This window comes from Diabrotica undecimpunctata, chromosome 8 (genome assembly GCF_040954645.1).
Source record: "Diabrotica undecimpunctata isolate CICGRU chromosome 8, icDiaUnde3, whole genome shotgun sequence".
Classification (NCBI taxonomy): domain Eukaryota; kingdom Metazoa; phylum Arthropoda; class Insecta; order Coleoptera; family Chrysomelidae; genus Diabrotica; species Diabrotica undecimpunctata.
Genome location: NC_092810.1, coordinates 142,029,712 through 142,047,798, shown reverse-complemented (window position 1 = coordinate 142,047,798; position 18,087 = coordinate 142,029,712). Strand labels below are relative to the sequence as shown.

General features: G+C 33.8%; 1 protein-coding gene across 3 annotated transcripts in view; it reads right to left on the bottom strand.

The window, feature by feature from the left end:
- The window catches only part of LOC140448135 (uncharacterized), a 546,485-nt gene that overhangs the window by 15,897 nt on the left and 512,501 nt on the right, over positions 1 to 18,087 (bottom strand). For 2 of the 3 annotated variants that reach the window (XM_072541218.1, XM_072541219.1), the window contains exons 7-12: positions 16,212 to 16,411; positions 12,295 to 12,522; positions 11,420 to 12,232; positions 6,319 to 6,648; positions 4,273 to 4,542; positions 307 to 627 (exon numbers count right to left, since the gene is read on the bottom strand). In XM_072541218.1, the coding sequence (XP_072397319.1) occupies positions 307 to 627; positions 4,273 to 4,542; positions 6,319 to 6,648; positions 11,420 to 12,232; positions 12,295 to 12,522; positions 16,212 to 16,411 (2,162 nt within the window). The remainder of the gene's footprint in view (positions 1 to 306; positions 628 to 4,272; positions 4,543 to 6,318; positions 6,649 to 11,419; positions 12,233 to 12,294; positions 12,523 to 16,211; positions 16,412 to 18,087) is intronic. The other variant, XM_072541221.1, reaches the window with a different exon arrangement.

The following is an 18,087-nucleotide window of genomic DNA, read 5'->3' as shown; positions in this document are numbered from 1 at the left end:
TTTAAATATCGAGTAATAAATTAATGTATGTAAATGTTTTTTATGTGATTAATATTCATAAGATGACGTGAACCTTAAAATGTTACAATATTCAATAGGTATTTACATAAAAAAATCTGCAAATAGATCATACAAAATCAATTCTAGGCCCAATGGTTTTTGTTTTTAGTCTATTTTTATTTTTCATATTTTCATTTAAAGCTTTACTAGGATTAGAACTTAATTAAAAACCGTGTTAAAAATGTAAGTGTATGTGTTAGACAGTGCTCTATTCTGTGTAAGTGCTGTCACAACCACAAAACTAACCTTTCTTAATCAACAAACTGGTAACCCTTCTGAGAGCATCTCGAGGTGATCTCTGGAAGAACTTAGGAGTTAAGTTGGGCGGTAAAGTCTGCGGTTTTCTATTCGACGTCGAATCCCAAGGATTGTGACCCATCGCGGTCCTGTCGAGATGTTCGATCGAGGCGGGGCGTCGATGCCTTTGCTTTGGATACCAACCACGTCCAGGTCCGCCAGCAAGACGGAGGAGCTCCGCTCCAACGATTGCTTGTTCAAGACCTGTTTGTGACAGGCCCCGACGGTATCCGCCGCTGGAGACTGTGGTTCCGATTGTATTTAGGCTACCTGGATGGATGAACAAAATGGAAGTGTTAGTTAAAGCAACGTGTGTTAGTAAGAAATAATTGAAAAGACCATACACAAAGAAAATGTTGAAGAATGTTGATATGATTTAAAATGAGTAACGATTAGCACCACTTTTATAAATGTAATTTAAAAGGTAGTGTAATTTAAATATACAGAATAATACATTTCAATGGGATACTTTAGTAACATAAAATAACGTCTACACATACAAATTGAGTATTTTGGTAAAGGGGAATGGTTTTATTTTTATCGCATTCCTTCAATTACATAGAAGAAATAGGTACTAAATATGCTATACGTAAGTGAAACATTAGGATGAATGAACCTAAAGGTAACATTTAACAAATTTCATATAATCAATCTGAATTTATATGGTACAAAGTGCAAATAATCTGTATATTTTTACAGATTTTAAAAGAAATTAAACCTTACTCCTAATTCATACATAAAAGTTTCATAGAAAAAATTTGTTAAAAAAGAGAAATAAATAAATTAAAACCTATACTAGAGTAGTAGTAAGTCAAGTAGTAGGTATAGTCGGTTCGCTATTCCCAGTCCAAACTGTCTAGTAAATTTAGTAATTATTTTTTAGTTAGTTACTTTTTGACAGATTAGAAGTGGCTGGAAATTACTATACAACCAAGCACACGTACTCACAGCCAATATTAATAGTAAACAAACTATATAGTAAATAAAATAGAGCTTTTACGAATTACCGACGATCAATAGTTATTTATTTGCACTATATAATTATAATAATTAATAATGTTAAATTATAACAACTTTAATATATTTTTTAAATATATATTATCTAAAATGTTATTGGTTTAGTATACACTTCCACTATTTATAATAATTCTTATTTTTTTTAATGAAAGAAGTCTGTAATAAAAGCTTATTTAAGCTGTTAATACTGTGGGCTAGGAACTTTTGTGTTGTATCACATGTTATACTTGGTTCCATACCGTACCAAAACTCTGTATGTTAGATTGATAGTCCTAATCATAGATGTAGTAATAATAAACTATAATTTTTTTATAGATGTAGAACTGGAGAACAATTAATAAGTGAAGCTGATTTTTTAAGCGGACGTGCTGTCCGCTAGGTGGAGACAAATAAGGGGGCAAAAGAAGTGTAAACATTGTTTTAAATTTCACTTGTTTTCCGTAATAATTATATGGAATTTTGTGTGAGCGGTTTTAAGTAAGATAATATCCTGGCCGAAAAACGATCGTTTTGTTTGCTTACAGGGTTTAACTTGATAAAACAAGTCCAAAAGTTCATTATTCCATGATAAAAATCATAAATAAAGCGTAAAATAATTTTTTTACATTTAGTCCCAGCAAAGATAGCCTCAAATGAGCTATCAATCAATGTCATTATAATGTATATGTTATATGCTTCAAATATAACGAGAGAAAGCTTTTAAATGTACATTTTTATTACATTATTTTATCGATACTGCAAGTTTATAACTTCTATAAAACAAGAATGAATAAATATTTGTTTCTTTTAATACATATTAACTGCAGTTAATTATTAGAACTTTTTTTAATTGACCTTTGGTAGGTTAGCGAATAGATTTGGCGATAGAGTGAGAACTCTCAAACCACCAGTTGCCAGATTGCAATAGATGTCTTTTTAACTCTATTATTTATACTGATATTTTACTATTTACTTTTAAAAACTGTTTTAAAGTTATCTAATTTTTCTGTTTTGGTAATTTAAAAGTATTAATTTTTAAAATCTTTTAAAATCTTCTTATACTCAGTCAAGTTTAATTTTCAAATTCTTGCCCCCTTATTTTTTTTCCGCCAAAAAATAGCGCCCCCTAACCGGCTTTAATTCTGACTTAAGGGGATATGTTCATGCCACTTAAAATTAGTGGCATTCAAATAATTTAATGTTTAACAATTCTTAGAGTAGATGGCAGCACGTACATCATATTCTCATGATATTCTAATATTTTAATTTGCCCGAAAATTAATTCTGTGAACTCTGAACCTGAACACATCCACACCTAGTAGTAGTTTAGACATAGTTTGGATGTAGGCATATACACGGAGTGTGTAAGAGCATTATACACTTGGGAATGCACACTCTATAGTTAAGTTAGAATAGTAGTAGATAGGGAAAAAAATAAAAATGCTCACTGGCTAATAAAACGACATCGTTGACAAAAAAATAAAAACACCTTTACTAACACCATCATATATGGATAACGGAATAAAAATAACGAGCTAACATCGACGAATCTTAATGTCACCCGCAAAATCGAGAATTATATCATCTGCTTCTGTGGCTAATCGCCATAAAGAACAGAGATAATTAATATACCGATTGAAAAACGTTAAGATACTATTAACAAGTTAAGAATTAATATATATATATATATATATATATATATATATATATATATATATATATATATATATATATATATATATATATATATATATATATATATATATATATATATATATAGTCAAAGCCATAAGGCAAAGGCCCTTTAGGCACAAAACTCGCGAATTCCGAGCATCAAGACCATGTGCGGCATACATGGGCTTAATGGCCGGACCACCTTCGAGCGCCCAGCCGACGAGGAGAACAAAATTCGTTTTGTCAAATCGTCGGCTGAGTGAACGAGCACACACAAACACTTCCGATCAGAGAGCCGCTAGCCCCGGCTGGGGACTCTCTGATCGGAACACACGAATTTTTAGGGACCTCAGATCCGACGTTAAGATAAAACAAAATAGAATCAGTAAAGTAAATAGGGAGAAAAGCCGACATTTAGGCTACCGCTACAGTTAGGTGGCATAACCACAATTACTAAAAACTTACTTACTTCATTACCCAAAGTACCTTAAGTAAACTCCGAGCATGTGACAAAAAGAGACGCTGACATACTTACTTGTTAAAGACAGAGACACAACAAACAACGAGAAAAAAGATGCTGTCGTCACTTAGCTGTACAGACTGCTCAGTCTACTTTAATATATACGTCTATGATAAAATGCATTAGGCTTTCACGGCCATCGTCTAACTTCAGACCTCAGTAGACAACGGCCTAACAGCCCGAAAAAACAGTTTATACGTCTATGGTTTGCAAATGGTATGGAAAGGTCAGAAATATTATTGATTCGCATAAAATAAGTAAGCCAACTATATGCGCTGGACCGCAAGAAAAAATAACCAAATACATGATTGGCAGTAAATACCCAACACACAATATTCAGGTATTCGTCAATGTCAACAAAATGAAAAATTCGACAGCTATACATATATTAGACTGTTCTAAAATATTCTGAATTACCTACAACTATTTCAGTTGAGACATACTCCAATTCTAGTTATAAACAACCTTTTGTAGACATTTTCACAAATGTTTACAGTAAAATTCATAACAACTAACTATAATGCTTATGATTGGACTATATATTTTTTCTAGTGTATAGTAGCTAATCATATTGAGCAATTAATGCCAGAATATGAGAAAATAGTGTATAAAAGTGATACTAAGACATGATAAATGATAGCAATGTCATCCACATCTATGATAAATGTTGACCATATTGTTTCAGGTCAAGAAAATTCATAATCCATAATGACACTTGAACCTACCTATTGTATTGCTTTGCCTAGGTGCAGTTTGGTTACCACCAGGTACGTCTGGAGCTCTTCGGTGAGGAGTTCGCGGTATATCACAACCTCTAGCAAAAATTGGCGTTTCTGGTAGACTGCACGACGTTTGTAGATGATGTTCCTCCTGTGGACTTTGTTGTGAGGCCCGCTTTTGGAACGGTCTTCGTTTTTCCTGCAATTCCGTCGGAAGTGTTCTACGCTCTGAGGGAATGTTTCTATTCGATGAAGTGAAGAAATTGGTCCTTCGACCTAAAAATAGAATTATTAGTATCTTCAAGAAACAAATTGTTCATTCGTTTTATAGAAGGCGGGGTATTTTACAACAGAATGCATGAATGCCTGCCTTTTCTTTTTAAAAGCCTGTATCCGTTTTCATTACATGTTTTAGTCTAGTTGCATCTAATCGGACCATGGTAGAGCCGAAAACAGACTCGGAGAGGGAAACTCATAATGCTTCTTTCTAATTAAGTGGTCCCGCTCCGCCACTCTCACGGTCACTGGTTTGGGTTCTATCACTAGCAACGCGCTACAACTATGATGTAACACGTCTTAATGTCCACCAAGACCAAGGACAAACTTTCAGAGAAAAAGTTTCAGGCAACAAAGACAGCCATAGGAAGATAATTGGTGATTGATTCATCTATTGGGAATAGTAAATTTTATTTGACAGCGTTTGTAGTGTGTTTATAAATTATTTTCGTGTCATCTAAATATTCCATCCTTTTTCGTACTTTGAATATATATATTTTTTTAACACACAGTTGTTATAACTACTCTTCTTCTTCTTTTTAGCCTTCTGTCGTCCATGTTTAGACATTGGCCTCCCCCAACTCCTTTTATCGGTCTCTATCATGAGCAACATATTTCCAATTTGTTCCGGCTATTCTTTTAATGTCAACCCATCTCATCTGTGGTCTTCCTCTTAATCGTTTACTTTCGTAAGGTCTCCAATGTATTGTAGTATTCCAACGTTGGTCTTTTTGTCTAGCAGTGTGGCCCGCGAAGTTCCAATTAAGTTTGGCAATTTTTGTTGCTATGTCCTCGACTTTTGTTTTGGATCTTACCCAGTCGTTCCTCTTTTTATCTGACAGTCGTATACCTAACATTGCTCTTTCCATAATAGTAGTTAGTATAACTACTATTATGTAGTAACAGTAGTTATAACTACTAACTGTTACGATATGGCTAAAACCACGTCAACGGAGTGATATGAAATATTTTTAAGGGTTTTCATTTTTAGAGTATGCCTGGTAAACCACTAAATTCTCAAACACAACATCTCGTGTTAAATGTGTTGGAGTATTTCGACCGAATTTCGAATGAATGTTACCTGTTGAATAGATGAAAATGGCTCCTTTCATCTGTTCGATACCTAACAACGTTTCTTTTTTTATGCCGATAAAACATTATTTTAGACAGTTTAAGGATTTTGCTGGTTCAGTACCATGCTTTGTCGGTGTTTACCTTCTTTTATTATACCACTATCCTTTTCAGATTCTCAGAGGAAATGTACGACCCTTTCTTTTTCCAATTCGCATTCTCTTCACCATGATTTCTTCACAATACATATGTTATAGAGATGTTTTCTCAGTTTAAAATGTCCCACCACTAGATCTGTGACCGTATTCAGATCTCGTCCGATAATATTTATTACACTGAATAAAGGCTTCCTGTCAATGTTGCTGATTTCTAGCAGCTGTTGGCTTTATTTAAGTTTGCTCCTGAATACCCCTTTATGACTCTTTTGATGCCCCAGATTGATTCTGGACCTTCAAAAATTCCTCTAGATCCTTCGCTTTACTACAAAGTTTGCTACTTCATTCTCAACTCTTTTATGTCCCAGTAACTATGTGGGACTTACTTTACTGTCATGTGTCAGTTTTTAAGGGGCCCTCGCAGTTTTATTTTACGTTTTGGTTTAATTGATTTATTAAAGCACTTCAAACGTACAAAAACATGTATAAATACTACGAAAAAGACCAGTAATATAAAGAGTTATAGGTACTATATACAAAAATATTTTACCTCGACTATAATTAACATCCATAGATCTAGTCTTAAGACTATTGGAGCCCGGTTCACGATGGGCAGGCACTGCGGGCGGCTCGTTACTATTGGGCAGCGTGTCAGCTCTGCTTTTATGTACAGGATGTAAAATTTCCGTGTATTCATCTTCGTCTTCTTCCACAGGCGATGGAGGTAATGGAGGAAATTCATGCTGTAAAACCTCCACTCGCACAGGAAAATCAGCCGAAGTTGAAGTTGGAAGTGGACGCGGTTCTCGATGAGCTATAAGCATTTCTTTAGCGCTTTCAGATTTTTGGATGCCGTTTCGCTTAGGAAACGGAATGCCACCTAAAAGTTAAATATAGCTTTAAGATATTTTGATCATAAAATAACTAAAAGTGATATATAATAAAGTAAGTTGTATGTTAACGGTGTAATATAAAAAGATGTTAGTAATATTTATACAGATGGATAACTGGAAACAGTTCACCCTGATATCTGACAATATTCAGTAGATTTTACGAAAATGCTAAAACACAGACATGTGTTTTAATGATACAGACATCTGTCAGTTGTCAACTTCTCTCTTTCAGTTCCACAGTCCCTTAATTTTAGATATTTAGATATTCCCCTGATTTTTATTTCTATATTTATCACTTTGTATTTTTGGCTAATGTCTAAATTTTATCCATTACAGAAAAAACTTTATTATTCGTCCTACTGAGGGCGATTGAATATGGAAGCAGACTATCTTATGTTCATCAAAGTTCCACATGGATCCACATGTTCTGATTTACATACGGATGCTCCCAAACAATATTTTGCCTTGCCCTCCTAAATCTCCTGATCTTTCACCAAATGAACACGTCACGAGACATTTTGTGAAAAAAATTACTCCGTTTACTTCATCCTTCACCAACCCTTGCGGCATTTTAACATGAGATACACGTAGCTTGTAATGAGATATCTCAAGAGAAAAGTGAGCATCTCGTTATTAGTATGGCCAGGCGTCTTTTGAGTGCAAAAGACATCGTGTAGATCCAACATACTATTAATTTTTTACATTTTTTCCAACAGTTGGATTTTTTGAAATTTTAAGCAGTTACTTACCAAATCCTGTTAGACATGTATACAAAAAATTGTTGTTATAAATTCAGTATTATTAGGTATTCTTTTTTTCTATGTCATTTTGTATAATATTATAGATCTATTTAATTACGACATCATTTTGGAACAATACAGTAAACAATAACCGAAAAAACATTTAAATCGTGGACATTTTTCCGCAATGATTTTTTTAACAGGTACAAAAGCACCAAACATTGTTGCTGTACAAGTTACAATAGGGACATTTAATTATATTTGAACATTTTTAGCAACTTTGTTAGTGCCGAAGAAAGCTTGATTTATGTATGTGTATTTGTGTAAAAAAAATGGATATGTGACTAGTATTTCACTACAAGATGGTGAACCATTTCATTTTTCTAGCCCTTAAAATTTTTGTTAGTGCTGTACTAAGATGTAACTACACTATCTCGTAGACTGTTTTTATTTCGTCTAAGTACACAGTACTTCAGTTTCTATGCTATTAACTTTGTCTGCATGTGACTATGTTAAAAGTATGTAATTTTTTCTAAGAAATTAACTGCGTATTATAGACACAACTGCATTTCCTCCAAGTACCTAATAAAAGTGTCATATATTGCCACTCAAATTTTAATTAGTCTAGCGATCATACAAAAGAACCGACCACCTCGATTTTATCTCATTTCTTAGTTTGTTGTCGCAATGGCCGCTAACGTCAAGTTATAAGTTAATTAAGTACAGTTCAGTAGTGGAAAATGCACGTTTGTGGTAAGTTTAATTATTTTTTTAGCCCCTTTCGTTTAAACATAAACCTATAGAAGTATTTATCTTACTTCCTAGGGTTTTTTCAATACACGTTTCAATGCAAGGCTGATTGCTCAGTCTGCTCTTATTATCTCATCAAATTCTATATTACTGTTTTTCTGTTGACGAGAAGAGGGTAATGTACGCTAGTTTTCTGTCACTTCTGACGCCTACCTGCTTTTGAAGTTAGAATATGGGCCGAAGAGGTGAATGTCCTTCAATTCACCGCTGACCAATTTTGAGCTAGTGTCATCATTCTCCTTGCCTTTATCCTTATGAGGGGTCGGCTTTCCTAATTACATTTCTCCATAAGTTTCTATCTTGAGTCATATCAATATTAATAACCTTTACCGACATGACCTGCCTAAGCATCTCCCCCAGGTATTTTTTGGTCTTCTTTTCCTACTACTTCCAGGAACCAGTAGATTAGAAATTCTGCATATTGGGTGATTAAAGTCTGTATGTTGAACATGATCAAACCATCTTAACCTATGCTCTCTCATCTTGGCAACAATTGGTGCTACCCTTAGACTTCCCCTAATATACTCATTCCTAATTTTATACTTTTTTGTTACTCCACTCATCCATCTTAGCATTCTCATTTCCGCCAAATGCATTTGTTGTTCCTCTTTTTTTTCAACTGCCCAACATTCAGTTCCGTACATCACAGCTGGTCTTATAGCTGTTTTATAGAATTTTCCCTTCAGCTTCATTGGAATTTTTCTGTCACAAAATACACCACTCGCTTCCTTCCACTTCATCCATCCAACACTAATTCTACTTCATGCGTCTCCATCTATTCCCCCATTACTCTGTAACACCGATACTTCTTTTTCTTTTGGTGCCTATTCGTTTCGAATATTGGCGATCATTCTGGCTTTAATTATTTTATTAACTGATGCTTTAAATAGATTAGTTGTTGTTGTGGAGAACCATTTCCTCAGATTTTTTAACCATGATATTCTTCTTCTCCCAATTCCTCGCTTTCCGAATACTTTGCCTTGAAGGATTATTTCCAGTAATCTGTATTTAGTGCTGTTTCTCATTATGTGTCCGAGATATTCTAACTTTCTCCTTTTAATCGTATATATCACTTCTGCTTCTTTCCCCATTCTTCTTAGTACAGTCTCGTTGGTTTTCTTGTCCGTCCATGATATCCTTAGGATTCTTCTGTATAGCCACATCTCGAAGGCTTCAAGTTTTTTGTTCATCGCTTCAGGATTCAACTCCGTAGTATAATATCGAGAAGATATAACATCGTAGGAGCCTTACTTTTATCTCCAGATTAAGGTTGTGACTTTTAAAGAGTTTGGCCATGTTGTTGAATGCACTCCTAGAGTTCTCTATTCTGTATTTTACTTCTTGTGAGTGATCCCATTGATCGTTTACTATTGTTCCAAGATAGGTAAACTGTTTTACTCGGTCCACTGGTGTATTCTTGATAAGCAGTTGGACGTCTCTAATTTTATTTTTGCTGATGACCATAAATTTAGTTTTTGATATGTTCACTTGTAGTCCAAATCTTTCACTTACTTCATTTAGTTTATTTATTAGCTGCTATAAATTGTTTAAACTGTCTGCAAAATTAACGGTGTCATCTGCATAGCGGATGTTATTTACGCATTCTCCATTTAAAAGGATTCCATGTTCGCAATTTTCCAAGGCTTCACTAAATATTTCCTCTGAATATAGGTTGAATATAGGTGAAAGTATACATCCTTGTGTAACGCGTCCAAAATCTGGATCGCTTTCGTCGGTTCATCTCCAAGATTTGTTTTTATTGTGGTTGATTGGTTCCAGTATAAATTTTGTATTATACGCCGGTCTTTATCATCTATTTGGGCGTTTGTTAGAACATCCATCATTTTTCGGTGTTGAACTTTGTCACATGCTTTTTGGTAGTCCACAAAGCAGGCGTAGATATCGCAAGTCATATCTCTGCATCTTTGGAATAATACCTGTAGACTAAACAGTGCATCTCTCGTACCTACGCCTTTCATGAATCTAAACTGTGTGTCTTGTATTCTCTCTTCGCATAGCTTGTATATTCTGCGATGTATAATTAAAAAAAAAGTTTTAGTGTTTGGCTCATTAGACTTATTAGCCTATATTCTCCGCACTTTTTCGCTCCCTGTTTCTTTGGTAACGTAATAAAATCTGAACTAGCCAATCTTTTGGAATATTGCCTGTGTCATAAATATTATTGAAGATTTTACACTCTTATTCTTAAAGATTCATTATCAAGAAGTTTAACAAATTCAGACTGTACTCCGTCTGGTCCTGGAGCTCTCCCTTCTTTTAGTGATGTTATGGCTGCTCTTATTTCTGCCACTAGTATAGGTGGTCCCGGTTTTGTAGGTATTGGGGACTGGTTCTCCCTCTTCTCAAAAAATAAATTTTGTATGTAATTTTTCCAGGTATTATCAATACTCTCTTTGTCCACGATTACCTGTCCGTTGTCATTAATAAGTTTAATTACTCTTCTGTTTTTACATGTGCCTGTAATTTCTCTTATATATATATATATATATATATATATATATATATATATATATATATATATATATATATATATATATATATAAGGATACTTCCCCTATAACGATTAAAATAGTAAACGTTGTTTGGTTCGTCATAAGGATAATGTATTAATTTTTTCTCTGTACCGATATCCTTCTCTCCTTATAGCGATGACCTTTCAGTGGTCAATAATGGACTAATGGTGTATTTTTTAAATTTTTTGTTCGAATACCAATTTCAAATTTCAATAGAACATATCTCGGTTTGTATTGAGTTCACAGCAAAATTAAATCAATGAATCTCTTTGTTTTTTTTATAAATTTCATTTTTACCCCTAACAGTTTTTTGATAAAATAAAAGATGTTTGAGTTATTCGTGAAAACCGATTAAAAACGTGTTTTTTACAAAATTCAATCCCGATAAGTAAAAAAATATGCATTCAAAAAAAATCTATATAACATTTTTTGCTTCAATGTGTCCCTGTATCCATGTGTGATTTTTAATATAAAAATTTTCACCCCTGAGTCGGGGTGGTATTCACCCTCAAGGAAAAAGCACTTATCGGCATAGGGTAGATTTTGTTTGTTGAGGTATACCCTAGCTACTGTTAAAATTTCATGGAAATCGATGCGTCTTTAAGGAAATCGGAGGTGAACCTTAATAAACTGGACTATAAAGTTTTGTTAGTTTTTTTAAAAAATACACTTACCATCAATCAAAAGCTGTCTATAATATTCTTCCGTTCTCTGTATCTCACTGTGGCTATTTGATTTCTGCAAATCATTTCTGTGTCTGAAATCCCTAGTTGGTTTAGACGGAGCTCTTTTTTTCTCTCTACCTAGTCCATCTACGCCATTTAACACAAACAGATCATTCTGAATTACTTCTATGTCTCTCCTTTCTAGTAGCTCGCTAATATTTTGCTCTATTTTTCTCAAAGGCGATATCTCTGCGCTAGGTTGGGAACTTTCTACTTCTTCCTCTTCTTCTACAGTTACATCTAATTCACGTTTAGGAGTAAACTCTTCAGCATTTAAACTAGGTAAGGACACCACCCTGACTATGGGAGATATAACTGGGCTAAAGTCTTTGGCAGTCTCGGTTTTCGGGGAAACAAGATCTTGAACGACACCTTCTCTTACTAACGACTTTATATTATCAAAGGTAGTGCTATGTTTCCTCAATTCGAGATCGTACTTGCTTGGCGTGCTGGATCTACTGCTGCATAATTCTACGCTGTGTCTCGATGGAGAAGAACTTAGTTCCTGGCTGAGTAGTCTTGAGTTGTTCAAATCTAAACTCAATCTTGACTTAGGCGAATTGCTTAATCTTGAATGCGATGTGCCGAGATCTACACTATATCGAGAGCTCGGAGTGTGAAGGTCTCGACTCAAGCGATGACTAAGTTCACCACTAAATCTACTAGCTGGTATACTTAGCTCTGAACTTAAGCGGGAATTTAATGACGAATTTGAAGTTAGCGAACTGCCCATAGCCTGGAGGGATTTTCGTTCTTTATTAGCTAAAATAAAATCCGTTTTATATCATTAAGAAAAGTCAGGAATACCTATAAAATTAACATACCTCTTCTTATTATATATGTGCTATTTCCAGATATATTGGCACTGTTTAATTCGGCTGGTAACATCATGTGATCATCGGAATCTGAAAAGGGGGACGTAACTTCATCTTCTGTAGTGCAAGGTGGTGGATCTGGCCAATCTTCCAGTTCCTTTAGTCTATTAGGTATAGAACTAGTGCTAGAATAAGAACCTGATTTCCTTCTTCTTCTACCTATAACTTTGGTGCTACCTAAAATGTTTAATAATTATATATTTATAATTTTTATTAAAGGAGAACAAAGGGTTATATTAAAATACTAGCTACAATAGTCATTTAAATAATACTACAGTTAATTATACACTGTTTTTGAATCAGCTTGTTTATTCTACATTAGTTTTGAACAAAGGCACTCTTTTGGGAAATTTATATAATTATTCATGGTTTAAGTTAACCTTGATACCTATTAATTGTTTTCTTTGATGTTACTATTAATTCATTTTTAAATTATTCTAATATTTAATGAAAATATTAAGTTACACCTGTATTAGAGTAGATCTATAGAACAGTTAGAATACAATATAAATAACTGATATGTGCAACATTATATGGATCACAAGTGAATGGCCTAATAAGTGGTGTGCATCAGCATTTATCCTATCCATAACAAATAATCACTAACTGTATTGAGCAATTACAGAACCACTGCCCTTATTCCTCACATAAGAAATTCCTGCTACATATAATCAAGGAAAGGCTAAAAAACTCAACTTTTCTATGTTAATGATATGTCACTTGCAACTAGATATAAATTCATAGCGACTGCAGAAGAAACTTTATCGTCAGATATCTTATAAAAGAATGTTTTAAAAATCAAGTTTGTCCTAGCGCTAACAAAAGTGGAATATGCTGTTTTCATTTCAATAATAAAATGGCACATAGAAAATAGAACAAACATCTCGAAAAAGTCTACCAAATAAAAAACGAGAAATAATACATATTATTCAAAAGCTTTGTGTGAAAACTGGCGATATCCATCAACTACTGTGCGATGTTCAGTGATAGCCCTGATATATTATGCAGCAAAATACTGCTCTCCTGTATGGACAAATAACTCATACACACGGTATGTTGATACCCACTTTTAAAGAACTATGTTGCATATAAAAATCGAATCGTTAAGATATACTCCACGCCAATGACTTCCTTTCCCATCAGGAACATGTTAAATATAGTTTGGTAGTTAGTGTAGCTTGGCTATTGTGTAATTATGCGTAATGTCAACGTCATGTTTTTAAATGAGATAATGCCAATTCATATAAAATTGTAGCATGTTGATTGGGTTGAAAAGAAGTTATCCATCGATAATTATTTTATTTAAGTCATTTCTAAATTAAATATTTAACAGGTTATGGTCCCAGGAGAATCTTTGATAAATAGCTAGAGTAAAAATAAAGTAAAAGTGATAACGTGATAATGTTTACAGGTCAACAATTTCCCTTCTCACAGATATAATTTTAACAGTTGGAAATTTCGAGTTAAGACTTATTAAATGGAAAGAAAGTATTATCAATGATTGAACATTTAGATCCAACCGAGAAATAAAATTTTAGGGATGATGATGCAAAAGCAACGTCGATTATAGTTCACTGGGTTAAAGATAAGCATTTAGACATTATAAAAGATGCCGACACCGCTAAACAAATGCTGAAAGCACTCGAAGACGTTTTTGAAAGAAAAAGTGCATTCATCAAGCTTACATTAAAAAAAAGGTTGTTGCCTTTAAAATGTAAAAGAGACCAAAAACTGGAAGACCATTTTATGAATTTTGACAGAATTATAAGAGAACTGCAAGGTGTAGGTAGTAAGATAGATGAATCAATTAAAGTACGTCATCTTCTATTATCCCGTAATGAAGATTATTAATCAGTATTTACTGCAATAGAAACATTAAACAATGAGGTAACTATGGATTTTGTGAAACCTAGATTAATGGATAAAGTACTGAAAAAATTTAATAACAAAAAAAAACACCTAATGTGAGCAGGTAGCTTTTAAAGTAAACGATATTAAATGCTTCAAATAGGGGACATCTTAATTCTGTTTATATATATTATTGTCTATAGTGGGTGATCGACGTGCGAGCCATAATACCGCGGTTTTAAGAACGACGGTTTTACTCGCAGCTCGTTGGTGCTGATCGACTAGCGAGCAAAACGGTCATTGTCAACCGTCCACAGCTAACATGTGTTAAACTGAAAGGGAAGTTTTATGTTACCTCGCTTAGCATTCTACGAAATTACAAAAAAAAAGCGGAGACGCCCTAGACGTTGGGTATTTAAAAGTTTGACATATGCGGTAAGTCGAGTTGTTTTGTTTTTGTATTCTGGCGATGTACATTTCCATAAACAAACACAGTCTCGTAAACAATATATAAATTCTAATAAAAAGTCGTGGCTGAGAGTTCGCATATCCATTCTTAAAAACTGATCTTTTCACTAGAAAACTGCCGGTTTTGTTGGCCAGTAGTGATACACGCGATGTTTTAAATGACGAGCCAAGTAAAAAATAAAACAAACTGACGAGCCAGAAGCCAGGCTCGTCGGTATATAAAACTGCGGTAATGCAGTGATACACTGGCGAGCTTTACCGACGAGCCACAAAACTGCGGTTTTACTCGCCTGTCGATCAGGGCCTTATTGTTTATAAAATACAACCCAGCGATATTGATCAACTTAAAAGACGAATTGCAGTAACAATACTTTAATTTCATCTGTAAGTTTTCCAATTTGCAATATGAGTAATTTCTGCACATACCTAAAAATTCTAAAAAGTTTTTTGAGCTCATGTTTTCCTCAAAGAAGAATAGACCAATAGTTCGCTCGTTCAGTATACCACACCAGACATTAATTTTTTGAGAATACTGGCTTTTACAGTTTGTTACAAATATGGATTATCTACTATCAACTAGAGACAATAGTGGCAGTGCTACTGTATATGTACTGAAAGTGGTTACTATTTAAGTATTCCAGTTGATTTAATCATTACCTTTTCTTTTTTGTAAGGGATTATTTTTTAAAATTAGTTTTGATACTGTGACATATTCATTGAATGTTCTATTATTTTCATTACCATATCACAGCTAATATTGGATCGATCGGCATTTTTACCATAAAATATTGTACAAACTTCTCTGGCACTTATATCGTTTCTACCAAAAAACGTATTGAAGTTTCAAGTTTTCCTCTTCTTCTTACTTCACTTTTGGCTGCATACTAATGTATTGGTCAGCACATTTCTTATTATTGATGTGTTGGAAGGGGGTAAGTATAAGTTAAAGTTCAAGTTTGTGGGATTGTCGTAATGCCGTATTTTACATTCATTTACTGGCCTAAAGGCACGTTGAAACACAAATAGTTATTGTGACTGTTAAAAATAACAATTTTTGTGATCATGTAGAACACCGTAATTTCTGATGTTTTAGGAGGCACGTACAAAACATAAAGCGTAAAGTAAGCTGTTCCTTTTTTATGAAAGTAGCAAAGGTAGTAAAGTCGACCATAAACAGTTAAATCTTACAATGTTTTCGTCCCAAAAAATTTCTTTGGACTATTAACTTATCCACAGTAGAACAGATTTAATCTTTAAGAAGGTTTTCAAGCATCGTTAATTCATAATGTATTAATCCCTTAATAATTTTTTTACTGATAATAAAAATGACGAATTCTCTTTATATAATACTCCGAGAACACTTATTCGCAATGTTAAGTTTTTGTAGATACTTTAGACATTTTTATAACGTTAGTACACTAACTTTTAAGTATTATAAAGATTCACTTAAATTGTTTTTGAATAATTCGCGATGAAGTTTTTTGTAATTTTCGGTATTTGTTGGTTACTTTTTAATAAAGTCACTATGTACGATTGTTTAGTTAACGCACCTGGGGTAAGCAGAGCTTCATCATCTAAGGGTACTTCCCAAGCAATACTGGCTCTTTTATTACAAGCAGGTGGTGGTGGAGGAGGTAATATTCCTTCTAAAGAATCATCGGAAAAATGTTCATCGTCTGCTAACTCGCTAAGTGGTCGTAAGGCTGGGGTTTCATCCAAATCACTAGAGAGATTGTCTTCACTGCCGTGTCTAAAAATTAACAAAAACAAGCATTACTTATTTTTATTACTATAAGGTTTAATCAAACTACTGATGGTAAATTTTGGTAAATACTGATCCTGGGAAGTTTTATGGCTCATCTAAATATATCAACTGTATTTCTGGTGATGGAGAACTAAGTGAAGAGTGAAGAGTGAAGAAGACGATTTAGGTTCAGATTCAGATAATTAGTATATTCTGTTTAATGGAGAACTAAGTAAAGACGACTTAGGTTCAGTGTCATAATGAGTATATTCCTCGATGTCGTCAGTCCCAGTCTGATGATAGTGATAGCAATGAACAAAGGAATTTGGATGAAAATATACCTATTTGCTCTGGTATAAAAAGAATTGTCAACAAAAGAAAGAAATCTGAACACATTTTATGGGAATCAGGCCATTTGAAGCATTTTATTAAAAGTCATTATGCATTTAAAGGCGTTGTAGAGCTACCAGAATGTATCCTTGGGTTATAAACTCCTGCAGATTTTGTTTTTGTTTCCAAAACAATTAATATCCATGATTGTTAAACAATCAAACATAAAAGCTCTGCAGCATAACACAAACAAACCTGCCAATATTAAGAAAAATGAAATGGAGCAATTTATAGGAACTGAATATTTATGTCATTGGTGAAATTATTATCATCGAGAATTTAGTGGAATGCAACTGTAGGTAAACCACAAGTACCTATTTGAATCTATGACCTGCAATAGATGGGAAATTATAAAGAAACATCTTCATTTTAGTGATATACTAAACCCGGTCCTGTTGGTAATCCAGGCCATGATAAACTGTTCAAAATTACACCTCTATTAGACAAGATTAAACAACGCCTTTGACTGGTTCCCAAGGAGGAACATCTAGCTGTTGACGAACAAATTATCTCTACGAAATGCCGGCACCACCTCAAACCATATAATCAGACAAATCAACTGCAAAACAGGCAAAATGGGGATACAAAAATCAAGTATTTAGTGGTGTATCAGGTTTTAGTTATGACTTTGATATTTTTGCTGGTGAACAAAGCAATACTTTTCCAAATGGAGCGACTGATTTAGGAGTCAGTGGAAATGTTGTGACTAGACTGAGAGAGACAGTGCCGAAGAACGTTAATCACGTTAATAGTCCAAAATTAAAGATTTATTTTACAAAAAATGGATTGTTGCCTTTAGGTACGGTTCGATTAAACCGTGTTCCAAATTCAGGAATCCCATCCGAAAAAGAACTAAAGAAAAAACAACATGGTTTCATTGTAGAAAAAGTTGCCCTTGTTGAAGAGGGCATAAGTCTAATAATAACTTGGTTCGATAATATGTCCGTAAATATGTTATCAACTTACGTTGGTAGTGAACCTAGAACCATAAAACCTAGGTACTTCTGAAAAGAAAAAACGTACAAAGAGATTCCATGGCCTCAAGCTGTTGAAGTTTATAATCAGCTGATGGGAGGAGTGGACTTATTAGACTCGATGCTGGGGCTTTACAGAATCCATCTAAGATCACGAAAATGGTATAAACGAATTTTTTTTTTTCATATGTTGGATCTATGTGTTGTGAACGCATGGATACTCTGGCGTAGAAAAAATTAACAAAATTGCTATATGTTATTATTTAACAAACAAGCCATTTCTGATCATTTTTGTGAATCTGGGAAGTGACTACCAAG